The following is a 26,777-nucleotide window of genomic DNA, read 5'->3' on the forward strand; positions in this document are numbered from 1 at the left end:
AGGGGTAATGGATAAAGAAAGCATCGGGGTACGTCACGCAGTCTGCAGTATGTTTTGTGGACACTTCCATTTTTTGAGGACAGGAGTTTTGGGAACGTGCACAACAAAACCCTGTAAATACATACGGCTATATAGTCAACACTACATTTAGGGAAACGCATCACCTACTTGACAACGTCCTCATCCAGTGTACTCAAATTACATATGTAATAGTAAGCAAATAAGCCATTTCAGCCACTGCCATGGACATTTGCCACCCCAACAGGAAGCAGCAGACAGTCAGACAGTCAGTCACTCAAACAGACCACCAGTTTGTCTGTCAGTCACAAACAGACAGAGTGACTCCTGCCATATTAGTCCTTGCAAATTATATACACTCACTGAGCACTTTATTAGGAATTATTATTTTATAATTGTTTACTTTATTACTTATTCATGCAATTATCGTAGGGCAGCAATGCATAAAATCATGCAGATACAGGTCAGGAGCTTCAGTTAATGTCCACATCAACCATGGACTGATTGCTGGCGCCAGATTGCTGGTTGGAGTATTTCTGTAACAGCTGATCTCAGGGATTTTCAGGCAAAACAGTCTCTAGAGTTTATTCAGAATGGTATGAAAAACAAAAACCATCCAGTGGGTGGGCGTTCTGCGGACAGAAATTGTCTTGTTGATGAGAGGTCAATGGAAGAGGGCCAGACTGGTCAAAGCTGACAGGAAGGTGACAGTAACGCAAATAACCACACATTACAACAGTGGTATGCAGAAGAGCATCTCTGAACACACAACCTGTCAGACATCTCAATGGACAGGCTGCAGCAGCAGAAGACTTAATATGTCTAAAAACATAAGTCTAATAAGTGCTTATATCACATCCAGAAAAGCAGAGGGAACCTGATGGGTTCTGATAGCATTCAGATCGAATAATCCACCATATTACATGGTAAACCGTTTAAGCTCAGGCTTATGTGTTCACTGGATTAGGCCTGTGACCTTTCTATTCCCCGTTGAGTGTCAGGTCTTCAGAATAGGCAAATGTTTAGTACTCAGGTGCAGTGACTAACGGAAACTGTGCCCAGACTAGGGTGACCAAAACAGGATCATCGCTGCCCTGCACACAGCAACATATATCCTGGGCCATTCCCAGGCCATTTCAAATGAAATGTAAGACATTTGTGTGGTGGTATGCAATGATAGGGAATAGAAAGTTGTCTGAACTATATTCATGACCTACAGCATCGTTCTCTCTCACCGGATGTATTCAAATCTTTTTATAGGCGAAAAGGGCTCTCATAAGACGACAAAAATGTGTTTAATTCTTGAGATAAGATGCCTTGAAAATGGCTTCTTGTGAAATAAAATATCACTTTTAAGTCGCAATATCTTCAAAATTGCAAAAATGAACGTTTATGACACCTGACTTGAATTCTGCACACAAAGTACTCCCAAGATACCAAATATCTAATGATCTGGAAGTTTGCTCGTAGAATTATGGGCATTTTTGCAGATATCGTGCAACCAGGACATTTTTAAGTGATGGCCCCCTATATTTTTAGAAGGCTACAGCACAAAAAATAAGCAGCGTATGAAGATCAAATTTTCTGGATTTCTACTCCTCATCAGTGTCTACCACCACACAAAAAATTGAAGAGATGCTGTGGTGCACTTCATTTCAGTTGACACGGAATCGCCCTCCATTAAAATCACAAAACGACTCCTACTACCCGCTCAGTTAGAGTCAGAGTCAGCTGAGTGCTGTCCTTCCTTAATTAGTTTCCAACGGCAGACTCTTGGGACAGCTGTGGCTGAAGGACTCAACACTCATGACCTTATGGACGTGACAGCAATGGTCAGAACTAAAGTGCTCTGGGTCATGGCAGTGCTCTGTGCCCCACAGTCCACACACACACCCCCACGCCATGCCACACCAAACGCCAAACCCCACCACGCCGCACACCGTACCCCACACCCAAACGCCACACCCCATAGCCCTCACTCTACACCCACACTCATTCCGACTTAACGGATAGCATTCTCTGATTTTCTCACTCATGATTCTTTGCCCTTCACACAAACCCAACACACACACACACACACACACACACACACACACAATTTTAAACCAAAATGAAGAATAAGCCAATGGCTGGCTAAAACAAGACAGACAATCTAAGCCTGAGACTTGCATTGGGTCCTCAGGGACCCTCAGCCACAGAACAGTGTCTGGATCACATAAACATGCATAATGTGCATCATACAGCAAGTTAATTCTGCCCACGTGGTCAAATGTATGTGCAATCATACCCCTCAGCCAATCACCACAGGAAAGGTCACCGAGCCCTCTCTCAACAGCCAATCACATCCCTCCCTTTAGCGAACCTATTTAGATTACGTTCTTATGAATGGATAAAAACTTGCAATTTGGAATTACGGAATATAGGTCTCATATTAAACAGAATATCTTATCTGTATATGCTAACGCACAGCATGGGTAGACATAGTCATGCTAAAGTCCCAGATACTGTCCCACATCTTAGAAATGAAAGCTTATCAAGTTCTGACATTGATTGTGCAGAGGGGCATGATACATTTTTGTAATAGTCAGTTCAAAATTGCCTCCAGTTTGGCTCCTGCCGAACCCTTTTAACCATGCAACTTGCCCAACAGCAGTGCGGATCTTATCCACTAGAGGCTTAAACAACCAACCTTCCGGGTCCCTGGTCGATTTACACAGTGTTTGTTTGTTTCTTCTAGAGCATAAGGTTGGGCAGGAGATGGGAGGGTCAGTCATATAATTCCCAGCCAGATAACCAAACAGTGAGTGTGTTTAAAAAATAATAATAATAGTAATAATATCTTTTCTTTAAAAAATCATGCAATGCACACCCAAACGGCTTATTCAGCTGGAAGGGTAAGAAACTCACTGGATTTATACATTTTTTAAAAACATATTTAAAAATGGTTTCCCTTAAAAACCTTTATCTGTCTGACAAACCTTGTGTAATAACATAAAATTGCATAAAATAGCATAATAGGGGACCTTCTTTAGCTTCCTCTTAAACCAATCAAAACCAGATTTATAAATAAAGCAGAAAAGGAATTGTAATCATGAACAAAATAGTTTGAAGGAAAAAAGTTTCAAACAAAGCAGTAAAAGTGAGGATGTAGACGTGCTAGACGGGACACAATCGCTGGGAGACCGACGACAGGCTGGTCTTAAGTTCAAGGGTCAAAGGCTACTGTTACAGTGCAATAAAAAGCCCCATCTACATACCAAGGCACACAGAGGGTGTGGAAACAGCAGCTGTCAGATTACACTGACTCTGAATGCTGTCAATCATTAACAATTCAATCGCAACCCATTATTTCATTCATCCACCAACGAGTCAAAACCAAAACATTTTTATCATATTACGGTCTAGTGTAGGGTTCATCAGTCCTGGTTCTGAGGAACCACAAGATCTGCAGGCTTATGTTATGTGATATGTGACTCCACACAGCGTTAGAATCTGTGCACTTTAGAATCAGTGGTTTCAGCAAACATCCTTCCCAAATGAACAATGGCAATCCAGAATAATCTCAAAATATCCCCACGGAGACAAGTTAATTAGAGAGACCTCTCTATTTTCAGCAAGGCAATTAATTTGTCCCAGGAATTCCGAAAGGAACGGCAGACCTACATTAGTATTAATGTAGATACCTAGGATGGATTGAGCACATGCAATTTACAGTTCATGTCTTTCAGAGTGCAGTTCCCCATAGAGGTGTGCCAAGCATTTACCTTCTGATACACTCTCACTCTCACCATTCTGAAAGTGCTAAAATGCATCCGTAAAGATTGATGTAATGAGTGTGCAAGCAGATAGCACTCAGGACAGGGCAGTCTGTAACCCAGTGGTGAAGGTGCTTGACTGGGGTCTGGAAGGTTGGTGGTTTAAGCCTCAGTTTAGCCACGATAAGATCCACACAGCCGTTGAACAGGGCCCTTGAGCAAGGCCCTTAACCCCTTAATGCTCCCTGCTTAGTCTAATCAACTGTCGCTTTGGTTAAAAGCATCAGCAAAATAACAATTTTAATTATTGGGACATATGGGAGTTAATTCAGCTATTATTACTTTGGCTGATATCTCTGCGTGGATGACTTCCCATCACCTGAAGCTCAACCTTGCCAAAACTGAGCTTCTCTACATCCCTGCTAAATCCTCTCCGTCAATCGACCTCTCATTGACTGTTGAGGACTTCGTAGTTTCCTCCTCCCGTACGGCAAAGAATCTTGGGGTGACTCTTGATAACTGCCTCACCCTGGCTCCGCAAGTATCCTCCACTGCCAGAACCTGCAGGTTCTTTCTGTATAATATACGCCGTATCTGTCATCTCCTGACTGAGAAAGCCACCCAGCTCCTAGTCCAGGTGCTCGTCATTTCCCGCCTGGATTACTGCAACTCCCTCCTAGCCGGTCTCCCAGCGTGTGCCATCAAGCCCCTCCAGCTGGTCCAGAATGCTGCAGCCCGCCTGATCACCAGTCAGCCCAGGTCGGCTCATGTCACTCCGCTTCTCATTGGCCTCCACTGGCTTCCTATTGCCGCACGCATCCGTTTCAAGACCCTAGTGTTGGCATTTCAGGCTGCTAAGGGGACTGCCCCACCTTACATACAATCCCTGATCACTCCCTACTCCCCAGCTAGACCACTCCGGTCTGCCAGCTCTGGTCGCCTTACGGTTCCCTCTCTACGTGCACCTGGCGGTCGAGCTGCACGTTCACGCCTGTTTTCCGTTCTGGTTCCTCAGTGGTGGAATGACTTGCCTACCACTGTCAGAACAGCAGAATCCCTCCCCCTATTTCGACGCAGACTCAAAACCCACCTTTTCAAACTCTACCTTAGTCCTCCCTCCTGATTTCCCCTGCCCCTCCTTTCTGATATCCCTATCCTTGTCTAACCCCCCCCAAAAAAAAATTAAAAAAATGCACTTCTGATGACAACTATGTTTAGAACAGCATTTCCTGTGTATTTTGCTAGTTTCTGGATGTGATGCTCTGACTTATGGTAGAACCTATGCACTTGTAAGTCGCTTTGGATTAAAAGCGTCTGCCAAATGACTAAAATGTAAATGTAAAATGTATTATCTTCCCTATAATAGCATTCACATTAAAATTCTTGGCAGTCCGAGTTGCCCATTGTTTTGGCTAAGGGTCAGAAGATCTCAGTGACAGAGAAGGTGGGGTGGATGATGGGGAATGTTTTACAGCGGTACAAGAGATGTTGGCACAGACCTCTGAGGTAGAGACAAACTCACCATAGGGGCAACTGTTGTAGGAAGCACATACTCTTATACCGTGAAGTCCATGCAATACTTAAACACTGCAACACTAAATCAACCAACCGCTAATATCAATCAAAAGGCATCATGAAAAGCCCATAAGTGTAGAGGAGTTTGCAAAATATCCTGATATATATCCTATATAACTCAATAATTCCTCGACAGGATGTGATGGTGGTTTTCCTTATTTTGGCATTTTATTTTTACCTGTAGAATGTAAAGTGCCATATTGCAGCAGGTGAAAGACAGACACTGGAAACACTCTTTTCGGCAGGAGACAGATCTGGGGGAATCACGATACATTCCTCAAACAAGTCGTTTACCCGTTTACCTCTTGTTAATGATGACACTTCTGCCTGACACTTTGTGAAAAACAACATGATGCATAATTTAGCGTCTTACATTTTCCATCTGGCAGCTACTAGAAACACAGTCCAGTGTTCCCACCACACATTACTTCTGCAGCAGTGGCAAGGCTCAGCTGCCATTCATTACGTGAATGTATTATTAGGAACATTAGAGATGGCTTTCTAATTATATTTAAACTTTAACATATAATCCATGTAACTATGCAGAACACATTAGCTTTGAACTACCAATGCAATAACGCTCCAACAAGTCCATACACAACTCAGAATAAAGTTGGGTTGAGAACAAGGATGTGAATATTGGCAAGGTCAAAATGGACCCAAAGAACTGCATACCCTCTAAAACAGAGGTGTCCAACTCCAGTCCTGGAGGGCTGCAGTGTCTGCTGGTATTTGTGGTTTCCTTTCAATCAGCAGCCAATTAAGGCCTAGAGAACAAGGCGTGTGGACACTTTAGCCAATTAAAGACTTTGAAATGCATCTCTCGTGCTGAAACACACCAAAAACCAGCAGACACTGCGGCCCTCCAGGACTGGAGCTTGACACCTAATAAATAAAATAAAACAGTTGTGAGATGACCATTTCTGGTGAATTCGAAGGTAAAAACAATAGAGCATAATTCAATTGCTTGCAGCGGTTGTGAGAAGCTTGTAGCGGTGGGCTGCTATCGCTATTTGAATGTAGCGGAAAACAGCACTCTGTCTGCTTTTTCTTAATCCTGGGGTCAGCTTGTGCAGTAACCTCACCATATCACCTTAAGTAGGCTAGGTATGCCGTGACCAGAACATTTCCAACACAATGCCTCCCCTAATGAACATATTACACTCCGGCGTAGTACCTCACTAGAACAGTACCAATGCCAAACCAGCTGTAAGTATAAATTCATGCACTATTTGTGAGAGAATTCGGATTCATACTGCGAAATAGAAAGCCTCACACAACAGCGCTCCTTGAGGGAAAACCACTAATAATAACCCTTAAATTGGTTTCTCCAAAGTGACAGCAAACATGGTTCAAAGCTTTGATTTGAGGCATTAGGAGAGTCATGGGACTCCCACTGCCTCAGAATACCCAGAATGCAGCACGGCCGCGGGTCTGAAGCGTGCGTACGAAGCGCCCAGAGGATCCGGGGTTCCACACACAGCCCCCAGACTTACATTCTGCCCTCATCTCTAGTGTTGGGGTCTGAAGCGTGCGTACGAAGCGCCCAGAGGATCCGGGGTTCCACACACAGCCCCCAGACTTACATTCTGCCCTCATCTCTAGTGTTGGGGTCTGAAGCGTGTGTACGAAGCGCCCAGAGGATCCGGGGTTCCACACACAGCCCCCAGACCTACATTCTGCCCTCATCTCTAGTGTTGACTCTTTGTAAACAAAGGCAGCAATGCTCAAAACGCTGTAAATTATCAATGTTTGAATATTACACAAGGGCGCTATGACAAAGAAAGGAACTCACTCACACACACACACACACACACACACACAGCTGTAAACAAATGATTTAACAGCAGGAAAACACACTAATTTAGCACTTACCATCTCATCGAGCGCATAGTGCAATAATCCATGCTCGTACAGGATGAAGAACCGTCTCTGCCACTTCTGCGCGGGAAACAAAAACAAGACCAATCAGATGATGTCGCATTACGACATGACCAATCAGATCCCTTCAGATCTTTACAAGGCCAATCAGATCGCCTTTACATCTCAACTAGGGTGACCAAATCCACAATCCACATGTAGAACAGCAGTTGATTAGGCGGGACACTTTTGGGACAGTATCTATTTTTTGAATTATAAATAGACATGCGTTTTCATTTTAAAATGCGTGCATTTACAGGTACAGGATCGGCAAGTCAGAGGACGTTTGGATGATTCTGCAGGACACTGATTTTCCTGCTCGTTCAGTGACCTGTTACCATCTTTTCCTTGTTTTATGCAGCGATATGCACTGGTGTTACATTTCTAACCCCCAGTTACCCAGGGCGGCCATTAATAACATATGAGGAAGTGCTTTGTGCTCAGGCAGCAGGGAGCCTGAATGGAGGCTCCTCCACCGGGCCCAGGGAAACACTATCTGCAGGAGGGCTATTAAACATTTAGGGAGCTCCCTATGTCTGGCTTAGAAAACAATCATATTTTAACCTACAGGGATGGAAAATGGAAAATAACACGATGATGGCGACGGTCTCTTAAAGTGAGGAGTTCTGTCGACGGTCTCCAGTCACAGCTTCTACAAAGATGGTACTCCGGGCCAGTTCAACAGCAGCCATTTTAGTGTAGAGGAGTAAGGCTAGTGTCAGCAAATAGGTCTCCTCCCTTGGCCGATTTCCTCCATTCAGCAGCATCCCTCGCACACGGAATGTTTTAGGGCAGGGGTGGCCAACCCTGGTCCTGGAGAGATGCAGCGTGTGCTGGCTTTCGTTTTCAACCTAAAATCAGGATATCCATGCCCTAAAACAGAGCCTAACAGATACCAGACCATAGAGCAAAACCATGCCCTAGAACAGAATCTTGACAGATACCAGACCATAGAGAATATCCATGCCCTAAAACAAAGCCTTAACACATACCAGACCATAGAGAATATACATGCACTAGAACAGAGCCTTAAGGGACACCGACAAACACTAATCCTAAACTTCACACTGACAAACAGGAACATTGTAAAGGCCAATTCCTTAAAACAACACTGCGCGTTCACCTGAAGGTGCTTCGTGTGAGACCCTCTATGGAATTAACAGACCGTCTGAAAGGTCTGAAACGTCAGGGCATCTTTCCCACCCTCTAAAGCAGGTGTGGCCAATCATGAGCCATGGAGGGGTCGATAGCATGCAGGTTTTCATTCCTGCCTGTAACTACACCAGACGATTTCACTAATGAACACACTCAACCAGAGAGGATGGAACTAAGTGGAGCTGGTGTAGTACTTGGTTGGAATGAAAGCGTGCATACTCCCGGCCCTCCGTGGCAGGTTACCGGGCTCCCCCGCCCTAAAGAAGCCCTCCCCTGTATTGAAGCATGAATCAGTTCAGCGTGATTTTGAGTGTTACAGTAACACGGTCACGGTTGCCTGCAGTTCGGTCATAAATCATTCAGATTTATCAACCTGGTTGAACTAACCGTCAGTCAAAATACATTTAACTTACCCGAGATCTGAACCCAGGATTGTCAAAGTTAGTTCCTTCAGGAGCCAGAAGCAGCCAACCTCCATATATGGGTTTTGCCTAAAGTAAATGACAGGAAAACACGAACCACATTAAAGATTCTTAATAATGGAGAAAAAAGGCTCCATAATAACCAACGTTCCTCAGTTTTTCCAGTCTCCAATTCAGCAGAGTAATGGAAGTCAATAATAAATAAAAAAAGACAAGCTTGTTATGAAGAGCAATGTATTCACACTGGTTGAAGCTGGCAGTCAGTAAGACACTCTATATTAAGGCCCTTGTCATGTTCCCTGATGAGCTTCATCCAAATATCCCCGCTAGCCCTGAGATGGCCAATTCCTGAAATTTCTGAAATCACTGGATCCATCCTCTAAACATGAACAGCATTATGATTTGGGGTTGCTTCAATTGGTCAGATCTTGGCTCAGCAACATTATGTGGCAATAAAATGAAGTCAGCTGAGGACCAGAATGTATTAAATGACCAGGTTGTCCCATCAATGGATTTTTTTTCTTCCCTGATGGCACGGGCATATTCCAGGACGACAATGCCAGAATTCGTCAGGCTCAAATTGTGAATGAGTGGTTCAGGGCGCATGAGGAATCATTTGCACACATGAATTGGCCACCACAGAGCCCTGACCTTAACCCCATTGAAAGCCTTGGGGATGTGCTGGAGAAGACTTCACGGAGTGGTTTGACTCTCCCGTCCTCAATACAAGATCTTGGCCAAAAGTGTAATGCAACTCTGGTCGAAAATAAATGTTGTGATGTTGCACAAGGTTGTCGAAACAATGCCATGGCGAATGCGCGCCGTAATCAAAGCTAAAGGCAGTCCAACAAAATATTATAGTGTGGCCAGGCAGTGTATGTTGCCACCGCATTTTCCCTTTCAGAACAATTACCCAGTGCCCTGAGCACTTTCAATCTATGATATGAATCCAAATAATTAGCCTCTGTTAAACTCAAAGAAAGCCCGCAGAAATATATTTAATTGTGCAATGCTTGGGTGGAAACGTCACATCCGTAACAGCCATCATAAGGTAACTAGTCCAGGGAAGTTTGTTTTGGGGGACGTGAGCATGAGCAATCGAAAGTCTTTTTTACAACCGTATGCGAACCACTCCTCTTTCTACTTCAGAGGAGTCAGCTCTCTACTACGGTAAACAACATGACGGTGCTGCCACAAACATGGTTAATTTAGACCAGGGTTGCATAACAAGGGTCAATCCATTTCAGAATTGTGCACCAATTCCTGCTCTTAAGTATTTAATTAGCTCAAATCATATCTTGATCTGGCATTTGTTTCAACACCAGCTGCAGTCGTGGACTGCAAGTGCATCCTAAAGATTTCGTGCTCAAGGAAAGTAGTAAACCAGCATACAGAGCGGCCAAAAAGCTCAAACTAATTGGTTGGAGCAAATATCGGCACGCAGAGTTCTGCGCCACTGACTTTACTTTTCCTGTCAAACTTTCTTTGTCAGTAAATTAAACAAACAGGAGATATCCATTTGTTCATCCTGTCGGCAGTGGGTCTGCTTATGTATCCAGTCTATAGCCTACAATACAGGTCAAGTTGCAGTGTCTGCATTAATGCGTCACTGAAACCATTATAATTGGTAGGCCTATAACGCCCATATTCATTAATTCAGTTTAATAAAATAATCCAGTTGCTAGTAATGTATTTAACCCGTATAATTGTAGTCCTTAGCCTGTATACTTAATCTTTAAAAATCTAGAACATATTAGCACAAGACAATGCTCCGATGCCACCCAGTCGCCCAACAATGCCTGTTTGTTGGGCTTACTCTCAAAAACTACTAATTATGCGCCGTTTCAGTGGCTAACATCAGGCCTAGAATAATATCCATTATTTCAATTAAGTGCAGGGTCACATAATGCAAAAATAAATAAATAAATAAATAAATAATCAAGCCTGCGACCAAGCGACTGAAATAGCGAATTCGCACACAAGCGAGAAACAAGCAAAATGTCATCTTTAACACTGACCCACATTCAAGTGAGTCCATTAAATGCTTATGTAGATCCATACATTTAAACGAGATTGCCCTTCATTCATGTCTATAAGACGTCCTAAAAGTTCAAACGTCAACATACACATTTACCTGGCTTAAATCTTCGGCGTTCAAGAAATGAGACTCTCTGGGTTTAAAACAATTCTGACATTTACTTTTGTTGAAAATATTGGCTTGAAACTTCCGACAAGCATTGTCTTGGGAGGACATCATTGGGAATGTTTTTGTAATGATGAAAAGCCAGTAGATTGTCACCGTTGATAACTATCACAGAAAATTCAAGTTAGTAAAAGTAGTTTCCAAACCGCTAAGATGCTTCCAATGTTGGCGGTTCCCATCATGTAACCATGTGCTTCGTAAGCATATAGGCTACGGTGCTCTTTTCCAGGTGTTCTGCTGGCGAGGAAATAATACGAACGCAGCACAAATCCAGAGAGAAACCATTAGAAAAGGCGACTTTCTATCTAAGGAGCGAGCAATGCAATTAAAAAATCCAACTGAAGCCTGTAACCGTCCCCGAATTCGTTCTGCTTGCAACCGTGGCTCCGTGATCTAGCTGGTAACTGGAGTTGTTTACTTATTTCCTTTGCCTGGGAAGTGAAGTTTTTTGTTGTTAGATGATGTCGGTGGCAAAACTCCCCTCACGCTTGTGTTGTACTCGCGTGCCATGCCTTTCCATGTTCTCTCGGGCGAAACACAACACGCAGACTAAAATGCACAGGTGACACTTCAGCCGGTCAAAAGGTTCTGGAAGCGTCCTTCAATGGAGCTAGTGCGCAAGCAATCGCGTTTTTTTAAAGTTTTTTTTACGTGCAATCCACTGCTGAAAAATCGAATTATTCAAAACAGAAAATGTATTTCCGTAACTCACATGGGATGTCCTGCTAGGCTACCCTAACGTTACATGTTTTTGTTACTTCAAGTCAACTTTAAAGGTAGCTTACACCACGGTGTGGTGCGGTACGAAAGCACCAGCATTAATGCATGAATCTTCATTTTGTATGTGTTTAAATCTCTATTCATTTCAGTATTCCTAATTCTGTCTTGTACCCGTTAGCACCCACGCGCTCACGAATGTGCAGGTTAGCCGATTAACTTTCGAAATTTCTGGTCCACCTTAAATATGTAGCGCTGTTGTGTGTTTATGGTCTTCCAAGGCTGGAATTACACCTGAGAGATATACAAGGAGACGACTGTTCCATCATCCAAATTAAATAAATACGCAACAACTTTTTCTGGAGCTCGTACAGCTTTTCAACCTCGACTATTTCTATATTAAATCTTTCTCAAGACTCGTACGACGTGCGTTTACTTTGGTTTCCCAAGAGGATGTGTTACCATGCCGCTATCTGGGTTATGCATTTACATAGATGCATTAACAGTCGATAGATATCGACGTCGACACGTTTACTAAACATCTATTTTAATTAATGTTGGTGACACTTAAGTGACACACCCACTGTTCGTTTGGAGAGGTTTAAGCAGATCGGACATTTATCATCTCGACGATGATGCTTTTAGTTTTTACATCACTGCATATGCAAATTATTAGTAAACACACGACTTTAGGTTGCTTATCAAATATAGTCTTGGACGTTTGGTGTTTACGCTACTGCCCGCAAAATGGGCTATCCTAGATAAAACTTCTGAGCAAACATGACGGGGAGAGGGTTGGTTCAGGGGGTTGTTGATGTTAATTTTCAGTGTCAAAATGGTGTAGTTGACTAGTTGAGAAGCCATGTTTTACAGCATCGTTGTCACGAAATACTTTTATTTGGACTTTTATATGTGCTGATTTATATGTAGGGTATATGAAAATAGGCTGTAATACATTAGTCATTTAGCAGACGCTCTTATTCAGTGACGCGCAATAAAGTGCACATCATAAGTGGGATGTTAGTTTCATACCACAGCCCTTAGCGTTTCAGTTGTGGTTTTCCGCTTTCAATTAAATCTGAAGGAATAAATATAAAATTTGATTTGTCAGTATTTGTTTTCACATTAAGCGGGTGCTGATGTTTAAAGGCATTGCCTGGTTACGCTTTCGTAGCTCACTATCGGACCATGCAAGGCAAATTAATGCGAATGATTTGTCGCCCTCCCGTGGCAGTGAAGTGATAATAATGCATGGCTTGTCAGGTGAAAATACCACACGTTTAGTGGTTGCGGCGCACACCAGTAGTGAAGTGTCTGCGGATTTTGTGAGTGAGGGTTGTGATTACGAAAATACGCAACAGAAATTCGAGTGAAGTAGAGAAGAGCCATCACAGTTTGTTAAATAGCCTATAGGAAGCTGAATCAAAGATTTAGTTCGCCGCCTGTTTGATTTCTCAGATGCGTCTGTTCTCAGTGTTTGCAAGAAGGGCATTTGGACAATATACGATAAAGTGCTCAGTCAGTATTGAAACTAATGGAAATATAGCCATTTTGCGAATAACATTGTCCACTCACCATTGCTATTATGAACTTGTCGTTCAAAATTTGGAATTTTACTGGAGCAAATTATCAATTTATTAAATGTTTATTTTCATGTTGATGAAACTGGATTGCTTCTCTTTTAGAGGCAAAAATGAACTTCCTATATGGTCCAGTGATGCTTGCCTCATGAGGAGCATACTAATGCAAACTAATTAGTAGATTGCATCATTTTTCCAATTCACCGCACATCAAACCTCTGCATATATATATATATATATATATATATATATATATATATATATATATATATATATATATATATATATGCAGAGGTTTGATGTGCGGTGAATTGGAAAAATGATGCAATCTACTAATTAGTTTGCATTAGTATGCTCCTATATATATATATATATATATATATATATATATATATATATATATATATATAATTCTTGATGTTATAAATGATCTGGACCCAAGCAGGAGACAATCCTCCCCTGGAGCAATGCAGGGTAAAGGGCCTTGCTCAAGGGCCCAACGGCTTTGTGGATCTTATTGTGGCAACACCGGGGATCAAACCAGTCACCTGGTAATCTGAGTGATTTTGTGATGAAATAGCAATATTGATAACAAATTTTTGAAAACAAAATTCATGAAAATCAATTGTAACACAAATACACATGTAACATTATAGCAAATAGGTGAGACCCCAGTTTTGTGATAAAAATACAAGTGATATATAGCTAGTAAGGAAGTAAAATCACTACTTATTTTAGAATGTGGATACAAATTATGTCTTATCACCGAAGCAAAATAGAAATGTATGCCTTAATGTTGCTTATTGGAAACCCCACTGGGGATTAAGAAGCAAACAATGCCTCTGCATAGACAGATAGGCCCAGGTGCAGTATAAATAATCATAAATAGGCCTGGCCATTTCATTGCACACTGTTTAATTTGTTAATGTTGCTACCTTTTACTATTACAAGTGTTAATGTCACATTTGTTAATGTTGCTATTTTTTACCAAACAAGTTGAATTTCTCGAAAATCTTCTATTTCTGAGAAATTCCACTTGTCGCTTTGTTAATGACGACTGCCGCTGATGACGTTATGAGCTGGCAGCTGTGGACGCGATGCCGGAAGTGACGCAGGGCAAATTCTCAGTAATGTCCACTAAATAGAAAGGTACAGAAAGAGAGAGAAAGCATAAAGAAACTCATTATTGACGTCCAGGTCAGTCCAACTTATTATACTGACAACACAAATCACGGTAAGGTTTAGGCGCTATAATCGACGGCAGAAGTGGTGCGCAACTGACATTTCATAAAGAGGGGTCTAGTTTATTGCTTAAGCTAGCTATCGCGAAAGCTAGCTAGCTGGCTAGTTTGTTAGCTGGCTAGGTATTTTATGTCTGTGCTGTGGCTGTTTTTGTTGCCCAACCTGCGAGTTTACGCTTAGGACGCAATGACCGTCTATTCTGCAACAATAACTCCATCATTTTAAAAGGTAAGAATGTTGGAACATAAGTATGATGTCTTTGTTTCACATTTGGTTACTTTTTTTATTCTCCAAGATTCTGTAGAGTTTGTTTATGCCAGTTATGCTTTGAAACTCTGTTAATGATTCTATTCACGGGGTTTTTATTTTCAGTTTTAACTGTCTCGCCAGTTGACTGGTATAATCGCTCTTTTGCGCCCCAAGCTATTGTTCTTACTAGTTACTATCGCTAAGAACGCTAACGAAGACGCACACTGCCAGCTTCAGTTATTATAAAATCGAACTAACTTGTGTTGTTTGTTCTGCATTTTCGGCGCTTACAGCTGTTGGCTATTTACTCGAACTTAACTGAATTAATCATATTTAGAAATCGAGATTGAAACACACATGAACTGTATGGAGATGGCATGCATCACTTCAATATTGCTGGAACATCCATGTACGTCAAATGTTTATTCTAATACATTTTCACACCATCATACGGTGACATTTTAACAAGTGAACGCTATTCCCCGTTGAAGCGAAACGATTATTGCTGTGGAAAGCTGATGCGAAATGCCTTGTGAAATAGCTAACTTACTGTGTCGGTGGGCCAACTCCTAGAACTCCTACCTCGTAAGCAGATTCTTTCTCTTTATATGGATGGATGTGTTGCGCTGGTGTACCAGAATGTGTTATGGGTTTGATCCCCCCCCCCCCCCCCCGTCGTATCAAATTAAGTTTGAACAAACAACTCCCTGATGTTTTGTCATATAAGATCATTCTGGAGACAGATTTCCGTATTCAATCTCTCGCAAATGTGGTCCAAGAACGTAACTTTGATAAAGTAAAGGCACAAGCCATGATCACGGTCAGCATGACAATGCTACATTTAACTGTATTGATATATTATATTTTAATATTTTAATTTTAATTTACGGTTGATCAATATTAAATGTTTTATTAGAATATTGATTCCGGATGAAAGACTGGCACCCCGTGGTGTTGCAGCATAGCTACCTCTTCAGCAAATCTTGCCCCAACATGTTCTATGGGAATTACGCCGGTCCTGTCCGGCTGTTTGAATAAAACTGCCGGCCTTGAAAACTTCAACACAATTATTTTTTCCCTCCAACCTATCCAGATTTCATGATAGATTCCATGATAGATTCCAGCGAATGAAGCCCCATCACAATTAAACGAATAGTGATAATATACGTAAATGATAATAAATAAAAACGTAACGGTCACTAAACAGTAGGTTTCTCTTCATTTTAGAAAAATATGAAATGAAAGCGGGGAGTGGAACAACCGAACACTGTTTTTGCGTAATTTAAAAAATATACACTCACTGAGCACTTCATTAGGAACACCTGTACATCTGCTTATCCATGCGATTAGCCTATCTAATCGGCCAATCGTGTAGCAGTACAATGCATAAAATCATGCAGATACGGATCAGGAGCTTCAGATGTTCCCATCAACCATCAGAATCGGGAAAAAATTTGATCTCAGTAATTTAGAACATGGAATGATTGTTGCTGCCAGACAGGGTAGTTTGAGTATTTCAGAAACTGCTGATCTCTTGAACAATATACAGCGTTACATTACAAGTTATCTTGGCTGATGCATTTATAATAGGCGGGGGCATCTTGGAACACAGTGTTACAATGTGCCCTGGCTGTACTAGTTGTACTGCTGCAAGGCTTACAGTTTCTGCTTGCTAGTGTCATGTGCCGAAACTATACTATACTATACTAACCCACAAGACAGTGATTTAAATTACATATATTTGGAGTCTGTAGTGTTCACATGTTGTCAGTTAATGGGAAAAACACTTTGGTGAAAAAACATTACTTTCATGGTGTGAAAACACAACTCTTGATGAACTCTTCATTGTTTTCAAATTGCCCTGCCACTTACACATAGGTTGTTGTAATACATGGGTGAAAACAAGCCTGTCATTCTTGCGCAAATGCAACCATGCAAAATCCCCATGTTTCAACATGCCCCATGTTAGTTTATGCCCTGGTTTTCCCTACTTAGGTTATGAATGAAGATAAAACCTACAAGTCATAGTCAAATTGAATGCCCCCAATTAAACCTATAGCCTTCCCACACAGGGAACCTCCATTTTGCAAGGAAAGCTCAACAGAATGTAGCCGATTAGGTGTAAAGCTGCTGGTACTGCTGCTGTGCCGTATCGGAGGCATCGATTCAATGGGTGTCCAATCAGATGTCACTGCTGAGTGAGTTCATCCAATCGTACGTCACTGCTGAGCCCATGCATCCAATCGCACGTCACTGCTGAGCGCGTTTCCCCCTCCACTTAAAAACCCTGTGCGTACAGCTAACTCATCGATCAGGGATGATGGTCACAGATTGACCCATCTATTCCCTTATTTAAATCGCCAGATAAAAAGGCAAGCGTCCTGTCAGTGCCCCTCATCCTGCCCAGGTAACATACCCAGAGCATTAACTGACCCCAGGCAACTCTGTGCTTTTTCCTTGCTTCCATTGCTGGGGAGGGAGAGTTTGCCAGGCAACGGCAGGAGTACAGCTAGGGGCAATTTAGACGCTCAGATGAACCCAGCCTGCAAGTCTCTGGACTGCGGGAGTCCCCACAGGGACAGGGAGAGGACAGGCGGGTTCCACACGCGGAGTCTCGGCCGGGGGACGGTGCTGCGCGCTGCTCCTCCCTCCACGCCCGCCGCGTTCAGGACACGGCCGCTGTTGAGGGCGCTTGCGCTCTGCTGCTGCCAGCACTCAGCAGGGCCGCCCTCGGCAGGGCCGCCCTTGGCCCCCTGCACCGCCTCTCCTCTGCGGAGCTCTGAGCACCGGCTCGCTCTTTTCCCGGCTCGGCTCGTGTCAGTTTAAGGGAAATTACTCGATCTTTAGACTTCTTTATGGGTTTGGTTTGTACAACACCTGTCCTAACTTCATATACCTGTAACACCCGATACCGATATGCCGATACCCTAAAACGGAGTCCAATTGCCATTACCAGTATAGCCACTGTGGACTAATTCACTTTTAAAACTCCTCTATACACCCTTGATCAACTTAAAACATTATCGGTTAATAGGGTTTATTGTTTTGGTATCACTATAAATGCTACTTACAAATACAACTATTCAGGGGATTTATTGAAAAGAAGGCATCAAGAAATGACCGTATTACAAAACATTCATACTGTATTTCGCAAGTTTAAACCTATCAAAAAGACTTCTTCTTTTTTAAAATTTATTTTTATTTTTTTTGCTGTAAACGTGTTTGTATGCCTACTTCTGCAGTGAAACATTTGAATCCATGACATTACTTAAACGTTTATGAAGTAATATCATTTTGGCTTAAGAAACTGGTGGGAACGAGTGTTCTGCTGCATATGAAGTTTGAAAAAAAATGTGATCTGCGTTGCCCGAATCGTGACATCATCAGGGTATATATCATATATGTCAATCAAATATCCCATTGGAAAATTGTCGACGGCCACAAATTTGTCAGTTTAATTTAACGGTTCGTTTTCAAAGTTGGCATACCAGCCGTTATGGATCAATGCAAAATGGAATACTTCCGGCACCTGATTGGTTAGACGATACTTTAAGTGAATTAAATGGAACCTACTCTACCCACCCCAGAATGCATTTTATGAAAACATTTGTAGAAGGCAGAGCCAGGCTGACACAGCAAGTGCAGTTATTCTTTAAAGGTCTTTCATTGCCCATTTCTAAGGTAAGTTGGTTGCACTGTCCCCCAATTAAACCTATAGCCTTCCCACACAGGGAACCTCCATTTTGCAAGGAAAGCTCAACAGAATGTAGCCGATTGGTTGACTGGTGTAACTTCTTCGGTTGCCCAATTCAGACTGATATTTTATTATTTGTTGTAAGAGTCTGGCGCCTGGGTGTGGTTCAGTCCACCAGCCTTTGCCTGGGTGGGGGAGGGAGCCTTCGAAGATTTCACGGAGCATGTACAGCCCATGGATAATGAGTTTCGGGGGGTGGAGGTGGAGAACACACTCACCTCTGCTGTTACCCTCAGCTGTGAGACTGGCAGGACCATTTGCTTGCCATTCCTTTCAGGTGGTCTTGTGCCAGGGATGGTCACAGGCGCTTCATCTGGTTGTGGAAGCAGCGGACCGTACCATGGAGTCAGAATTTGGGGGTTTGGGCCGTACATGGATGGACCACTGTGTGGCACTTTGTGTTTGTCTCCGTGGCCTATATTGCTCAATGGATTCACCTGTATAATTTGAGATTCCTTGCCAGATATTATGCTATGTGTTTATGTCGACTCGAGCAGTGGACTGCATCAGGCCTTTGGAAAGCACTGTATTCTGTGGAAATGTGTTCAGCAGAAAGGAGATGAACTTCAAGCCCTTCTTTCTGTTCTTCAGTGTCGTGGACGTTCGGCACATTGCGCTAGAGATGACCCCTCCTGCCCTCCAGACCCATCCATTCTGAGACACTTCTGTAAGTACCTTTGGTCTTTGAGTTGTTAGCTGTTCCTTACTAAGGTGAAAACAAGTTGTGACCGACTTATTTGAAGTATTGAACGGTGTGAAGTAGTGAACATATTTTTATTCATATTGTTATTTACTGTATACATACTCTAACATGATTATGAATTATATACAGAAAGTCGTTGTATATAAAGGGTCTTTTCACATTTACAAACTCTATTGATTTGGATATAGTTTGAAGAAGGACCGTGCCACGTGGTGTTAATTCAGGCTTAAGCCTGGAGGTGTTTTGCCGTAACTGTGTGTAGTCATCGAGTCACAGGGTTGATGAATGTGTTTTCGGGAGATTGATGATGCGCTGTTGTTTTCCACTCCGAGGCGGTAGAAAGAGGAAGCGGAGCGGCCGGGGGCTGTCTGTGGTCGCCGTGAGTCGTTGGCGGCTTCAGGAAGCGGGGCTTGAATCACACAGCTTGAACTTCCTGTTGCAGAAATGGCCAGCCGAGCTCGTACGAGCCGAGCTTCCTGTCCTCTAAATAGCGGTTTTAAATCTGGTAACTCCGCGTTGCATTGCGCGCGGTGCATATCGAGGTCATAGAACAAACAAACAACCAAGCAGCTCAGATAAGGTACAGTTCACATACGATCGGTTGTAAAGCCGTGAGCATAAGTCTAGTACACAAGGTAGATAGGCCAAGTCTGTAACTACCATACCGAGACATCTGCAACCTCAGGAACTACTGTTCCAAGCCAAATACAAATTTAAAAGTCCTAGATTAAGGTACTAAATACAAGAGGGTAAAGATAGAAAGAGACGGGTGAAAAACAAGTGACAATAGATTAGGGGAGTCTCGCAAAGGAGTCAAGGTACAGTGATGAGTCTCCAGATTGCGGAGAAAATAGCCAGCGAGTGAGCAATTCTTATGGGGTAACTGTAGGACGGTCTCTATAGTAGCTAGTAGTTTTATGGTCCTGGCTGAGCTGGTGAATAAACGGAAGGGAATGCATGAGAGGAAAGGAAAGGAGGGGGAGGTGTGTTGTGATGATAATGGTGTGGGTGGGTTTTGGGCCGGGGAGTCACACTTGACATGAAGCAATCTTTGATTAGTCACCGTGATGTCGAAACGGACCGTTTGACTAGTCGGTGGTGGTGTGGCAGCACACAAATCCCTCCACCAACTCACCTGAAGCCTCAAGAGCAGAAGACGACATCTGTTGTCTGCCAGGGAATGTTGAAGAACGTGGTTTAATCCTTCCACTGCGAATCATCCAAATCAATGCAAGTGTGGAACTGGCTTTGAGGATCGTTTCAGCATTGGATGGATGTTCTGGTTGCGCATTGACATTCATCTACTGACTGAATTGAGCTATGATGTTTGAAATCCATCCCAGAGGTTGGCATATGTTGAGTTAAACCTCTGGGTTATTTGTGTTGACTTCTCCCACAACATTGAGTGATTTTTCTGTGTTGGGAGATAATGATGATGTTTTTTTTTTCCCGGGAGAGACATTTAAAATTAGCAGGATGTCGAAATGAAAAACATGGCATGGCTCAAAATGCCAAAAGTCCATAACTTTGTAAGGAAAAGCCGTACAACACAGCCGACGTACAACAAAGTGCATATCCATAACCAGGGATAAGTTCGCTGAAAGACCCTAGAGGGAAGTACAATTTGACCTGCTACCTGTATACCAAAGATAAGGACGAGGGCCAATTTTATTATTTTTCCCCCTCCCCAGCAGCAGATGGAATGTTGAGTCGCGCGGCGGGAGCAGGGCGGCAGCAGCGGGCCGTCCAGACCTGAGGCTCGGCGGGTTTCGGCGGGCGGGCGCGGTGGCGAGGGACGGAGAGAGACGGAGAGACATGGGCCAGTGCGTCACCAAGTGCAAGAACCCGTCGTCCTCGCTGGGCAGCAAGAGCGGAGACAAGGACCCCGCCGGGAAGGCCCACTGCAAGAAGGGCGGAGTGATCGGAGGAGGGGGGGCAGGAGGGGGCGTCTACAAGGAGGAGGCCAAGTCCCCCTCGGACCTGCTGGCCAACGGCACCAAGAAGATGGAGGCGGAGGGCCGGGCCCCGTGCCCGGAGGACCCGCGGAGGGAGGAGGCGCCGGCCGGGGACGGGGAGCGCTTCTCGGTGCCGCGCATAGAGGAGCTCTTCGGCTGCTACAAGGACGAGGAGGACGATGCCATCCTGGAGGAGGGCATGGAGCGCTTCTGCGACGACCTGTGCGTGGATCCGGCCGAGTTCCGCGTGCTGGTCCTGGCCTGGAAGTTCCAGGCCGCCACCATGTGCAAGTTTACACGGTGAGTGTGTGTGGGGCGTAGCCACCATGTGCAAGTTTACACGGTGAGTGTGTGTGGGGCGTAGCCACCATGTGCAAGTTTACGCGGTGAGTGTGTGAGGGGTGTTGAATAAAGCTGAAATCCCTCCTGTAGTCTTGAGTGATGTATCCTGCCAGCGCCAACCCGGCCTACCCAGAAGTCTCTGCGTGCTGCTTCCTGTGAGCAGCGAGACATGTTAGACAAGCCTGTCACTTGGAAAGTCCCAATAAAGCTCACCCCCCCCCCCCCTTTTTAGTCAAAATAGTATTAGTGTGTCCGAAACCATAGCTGTATAAAATAATGTGCCATTTTACATACCTGAGCCTGTAACACCCCCATTATCTACAATGGAAGAGTCTGATTGCAGTTACCAGTATAGCCACTATGGACTATTCCACTTTTTTATCAGGGTGTAACCTTAAACAAAAATGAAATAATCTGTTAATTGGGTTTTAAAATTTTATTGTAAATTTGTCAATTAACATTCTTTATATGTTATACGTTAGATATTGTATATTAGGATTATATTAGAGATTAATTAAATAAATTATTTCATTTTAATGTATTGTTCCTATTCATCGTATTTCCCTCTTGTACTGTATTTCTTTAAAAATATTTAATGCTTCTGCCCATTTATTTATCTTATTTTAATTTATTGTGAAGCACTTTCTGTTCAAAGGTGTATGAAATGAGTTCTATAAATAAAGGATGACTGATTGGATGATTGATAGGTTTAAACTTGCGAAATACAGTATGAATGTTTTGTAATACGGTCATTTCTTGATGCCTTCTTTTCAATAAATCCCCTGAATAGTTGTATTTGTAAGTAGCATTTATAGTGATACCAAAACAATAAACCCTATTAACCGATAATGTTTTAAGTTGATCAAGGGTGTATAGAGGAGTTTTAAAAGTGAATTAGTCCACAGTGGCTATACTGGTAATGGCAATTGGACTCCGTTTTAGGGTATCGGCATATCGGTATCGGGTGTTACAGGTATATGAAGTTAGGACAGGTGTTGTACAAACCAAACCCATAAAGTTCCAAAGCTAAATCTTTCTATTAAATCTGATTAAGGATGTAACTTCAACATATTCAGAGTGGAGGGTCAGGTGACACTGGTTTGTGGGCAGGTATAAATGTGCCAAAAATGAAATTGAATATTCCATGGGTCATATCTCAGCTAATGTTACTGCTAACATGTTTAACTTTCCCATTGTGAAAAGTTATTCTCAGATGACTCATTTACAATTAAAATGACAGTAAAAATGTTTGTATGATGATGGCATACGTGTGTAGTGTTTGATAGGTGGCCTGTAGCGCAGTGGTTAAGGTAAATGACTGGGACACGCAAAGGTCGGTGGTTCTAATCCCGGTGTGGCCACAATAAGATCTGCACAGCCGTTGGGCCCTTGAGCAAGGCCCTTAACCCTGCATTGCTCCAGGGGAGGATTGTCTCCTGCTTAGTCTAATCAACTGTACGTCGCTCTGGATAAGAGCGTCTGCCAAATGCCAATAATGTAATGTAATGTAATGATTTCGGACTCATTCTCTCCTCATCTCTCTGTTCCTCCTCCCCCCCCCCCCTTGCAGGAGGGAGTTTGTGGAGGGCTGCAAGGCGCTCCGCGCGGACAGCCTGGAGGGCATCTACGCCCGCTTCCCCAGCATGCTCCAGGAGGCGCGGGCGGAGGACGGCTTCCGCGACCTGTACCGCTTCACCTTCCAGTTCGGCCTGGACTGGGACGAGGGCCAGCGCTCGCTGCAGCGCGACATCGCCGTGGCGCTCTGGCGCCTGGTCTTCACGCAGGACTCGCCGCCCGTCCTGGAGCCCTGGCTGGACTTCCTGACGGAGAACCCGTCGGGCGTGCGGGGCATCTCGCGCGACACCTGGAACATGTTCCTCAACTTCTCGCAGGCCGTGGGGCCCGACCTCAGCAACTACAGCGAGGACGAGGCCTGGCCCAGCCTCTTCGACACCTTCGTGGAGTGGGAGGTGGAGCGCAGGAAACGGGAGCAGCAGCAGGAGGAGGAGGAGGAGGAGGAGGAGGAGGAGAAGAGGAGGCACGTTCAGGGTCCCGAGGGGGAAGGAGCTTCTCCGTGAGCCACTACGGAGCGTCGGGGCGGGACAAACTACACGAGCCAGGTCTGCGAAAGCTCGGATGAAGATTAAACGTTATTGTTGCTACTAGTGTGATCATTGTGGTTATGATTATTTGACCTTTTTTTTTTTTATAAAATAAAAGAAGGGGTTTTGCGATGGGAGTGTGTTGACTGGGGGGGGGGGGATGTCTCCCCAGCACCCTAATTTGCCTTGTGTTTTACGAAAGGGCTCCAAAATATGGTATTGTTTGTTTTCGTAGGCACTTTTATTTAAATTATTATTATTATTATTATTATTTGTATAAGGTGTGTAGTCCCTTTTTAAATCAAGCCAGCCATTGTAGACCATTTCTTCCCCCACCCCCACCCCCACCCCCACCCCTGGTCCTGGGGTACTCTGTATGCCAGGTTTTGTTCCATTCAAGCTGCTAAAGCCCCACACTCATTAACGTTCCCTTCCTGGTTTTTCTAAAACGGCCACATTTTATTTTATTTTTTTATTCCCTAACCCCCTTCTGCCTCCTGTGGTCAGCTCTCTGTGCTAACATTTAGCAACGTAATCCGATAATTATGCAACAACATACGTCATGTTGCGTGCAAAACCATTTTGCAAGCGGCACTTAGACCCTAAAATATGCATACACACAAATCAAAAGCTCCAGGGTGATACGAAAAGCTCAAAAACACACCAAAAATATTCATGTCAACTTACGGTTTGTGCGATTGTTTTCCAGCAGTTATCGGGGTTGAATTGGGTTGAACTGCACTTGCAAAACAAGGCGGTGTGGCTGAATTCAGAGCGTTTCGCTGTAAGGTTATGGGCAGAGGAGGGAAACCAGTTGTTGTACGCTGACCAGGATTTGATGGCAGACCTGCTGGAACTAAAGCTAACGTAGTGCTGACCCCCCGGGGTGCACTGGATCAAAGTCCAGAGTACGGCAGGTTGGGGGTTCTGCTATGGGGTGCACTGGATCAAAGTCCAGAGTACGGCAGGTTGGGGTTTCTGCTATGGGGTGCATTGGATCAAAGTCCAGAGTACGGCAGGTTGGGGTTTCTGCAATGGGGTGCACTGGATCAAAGTCCAGAGTACGGCAGGTTGGGGTTTCTGCTATGGGGTGCACTGGATCAAAGTCCAGAGTACGGCAGGTTGGGGGTTCTGCATTGGGGTGCACTGGATCAAAGTCCAGAGTACGGCAGGTTGGGTTTTTTTTGGTTTGTTCCCCCCCCCCCCCCATTTTTTCCACATAAGTCCTGTAAGGCCTTTTAGCATCATGAACTGCAGTACCGCAAAGACTATTGTGTGCGTGTGTGTGTGTTTCTTTTTAAACTGAGGGACCCTGTAACCAGAAAAAGTGCAGTTTACAATTTAAGTGCAGTCCAGCATTCATGCTGGTTTTATTCCGTTTTTTTTTTTTCTCCAGTTTCCCCTTTTTAATAAAAAAAATGCAGTGGTTTATAATAAAAAATAAATGGTGTTAATCTATTCCTGGAATGATTGGAATTCAGTTATGAAACAAGAAAATATTATTTGAAATTGTCTTCCTTGCATTCTCCCAGGTTTAGTTGCAGGGATTTTACGAGGATTTAACAGGCCCTCCTGTTTCTGAAGACGACATGCCTGCTATTCTTTCGACAGTAACCTTAAAAGATTTTTAAAATCTTAAAGCGTTCCTGGGCCATTAGTCAGTCAGGCTATCGGTGGTCCTATTGATAATTTACAACAAAATTATTTCTTAAAGCAAAGTTGTTAGTATGATCTACTGATGTAAATTAAGATTTTCCATTAACCATAGCCAAAGATGCACTCTTTGAAATCCTGCATATTTTCCATAGCTGCTATAGCGTCCCCTAATGGCCGACATTTTGGTATGGAGTCAAGACATAAACATACACACTGAGTTTCATAATGATTGGACGACTGCCAAAGTGATTGGCTGTTGGCGGCCATGTTTTTTTAAGATCTTTTGATCTTTGAAAACCCTGTTGGAGACTTGCACAGAGATCGAAGATACTAAATTTCAACCTTATTAGTCAAAAGGTTGACAAGTTATAAGAATTTAAACACTGGATTTTTATAGTTGCACCTATTGCCCGAGTGGTGCCAAAATTGGCCTGTCACTGAGGAATCATGGACTACATTTGTGGGCCAAGTTTGGCATCAAGGTATAGGGTTCACGTGTAACAACGGTCTTAGAAAAAATGGCCTCGCCCACAAACACTAATTGACCCGTCATGGACACACAGTTTCGAATAGGAAACAGTGTTCAGTCCCAGCATACTCTATATCATATTTGGTGAAGATTAGACTAAATTTATGGAAGAAGCAAAAAATTAGTTTTTCAAATCATTTTAAATGGTTGGAGTATTTGGCAGACGGAAATGAAATTGGGAATATACATTTTGTTTGACATAAGCCAAAGAATCATGGGGAAAAAATCATTTAGATTCAAGACCAAACGGTCCAGGACCAAGGTGCAGGGCAAAAGCGTAAATGGCTGTTACAGCGGTGGTGTACGCACTGCACTGTCTTTAAAGGAGCTTTCCCATCGTGTTTCACTTCAATCAAACTTGCGTCATTCATTTAAACATCATTTAAAAGTTTGATTTTCACTCACTTTCTCAAAAGTTTTTTTGTTTCTTAAATTACAAAAATACCAAGGAACTGACACACGCTGTCATCATGAGTGACAAACTGTACATTAGATACAGGACACAAGGCTCACTTATTAGACCCATTTGAGATGATTACTTGAATAAAATGAATATACAAAAATAAAAAGTTACAGGAAACTAAACTGCGATCACACTGGAAAACATGAAACAAATGTTATTAGACAATCACACTATGGGTAAATTTGCTCGTTCTTCAGATAATTCTGTAGCTCAATTGCGATTTTCATGAAGCCCTTTTTATACTATAAAACTTTATACTATAAACAAAAACCTTGCATTCGCATGGGCTTTTCTGACCTCTTCAGTCTGTTTCCTTTAACATCCAAGGAATTCAGCAAAGCACAAATTCCACTGAATTTTTCACGCCAAAATCACATTTCTTTCAAGCAGCATTTACATCCTTTGGTGAATCATTTGATGATACACTTTGTTCTCAC

The 26,777-nt window shown here is 43.3% G+C and overlaps 2 protein-coding genes across 10 annotated transcripts in view; one reads left to right on the forward strand and one right to left on the reverse strand.

The window, feature by feature from the left end:
- The window catches only part of LOC133114192 (uncharacterized), a 53,607-nt gene extending 41,820 nt beyond the window's left edge, over positions 1–11,787 (reverse strand). The window contains exons 1-3 of the mRNA XM_061223360.1: positions 10,980–11,787; positions 8,837–8,914; positions 7,224–7,289 (exon numbers count right to left, since the gene is read on the reverse strand). Coding sequence (XP_061079344.1) covers positions 7,224–7,289; positions 8,837–8,914; positions 10,980–11,102 — 267 coding nt within the window. The 5' untranslated portion in view covers positions 11,103–11,787. The remainder of the gene's footprint in view (positions 1–7,223; positions 7,290–8,836; positions 8,915–10,979) is intronic.
- Positions 9,931–25,150, forward strand: LOC133114270 (DCN1-like protein 3). 9 transcript variants are annotated; one of them, XM_061223511.1, is made up of 4 exons: positions 9,931–10,015; positions 19,182–19,257; positions 20,988–21,548; positions 23,161–25,150. In XM_061223511.1, exons 3-4 carry the CDS (start codon positions 21,109–21,111, stop codon positions 23,666–23,668), a joined length of 948 nt encoding a protein of 315 aa, XP_061079495.1. In that variant the 5' UTR covers positions 9,931–10,015; positions 19,182–19,257; positions 20,988–21,108; the 3' UTR covers positions 23,669–25,150. The 9 variants fall into 9 exon arrangements, with proteins under 9 accessions (XP_061079495.1, XP_061079492.1, XP_061079491.1 ...); XM_061223508.1 differs by having other exon boundaries at positions 9,932–10,015; positions 20,985–21,548; XM_061223507.1 differs by lacking the exon at positions 9,931–10,015 and adding an exon at positions 11,353–11,448 and having other exon boundaries at positions 20,985–21,548.
- Positions 25,151–26,777: the final 1,627 nt, after the last annotated feature.

The sequence above is a fragment of the Conger conger genome, chromosome 16, assembly GCF_963514075.1.
Source record: "Conger conger chromosome 16, fConCon1.1, whole genome shotgun sequence".
NCBI lineage: Eukaryota > Metazoa > Chordata > Actinopteri > Anguilliformes > Congridae > Conger > Conger conger.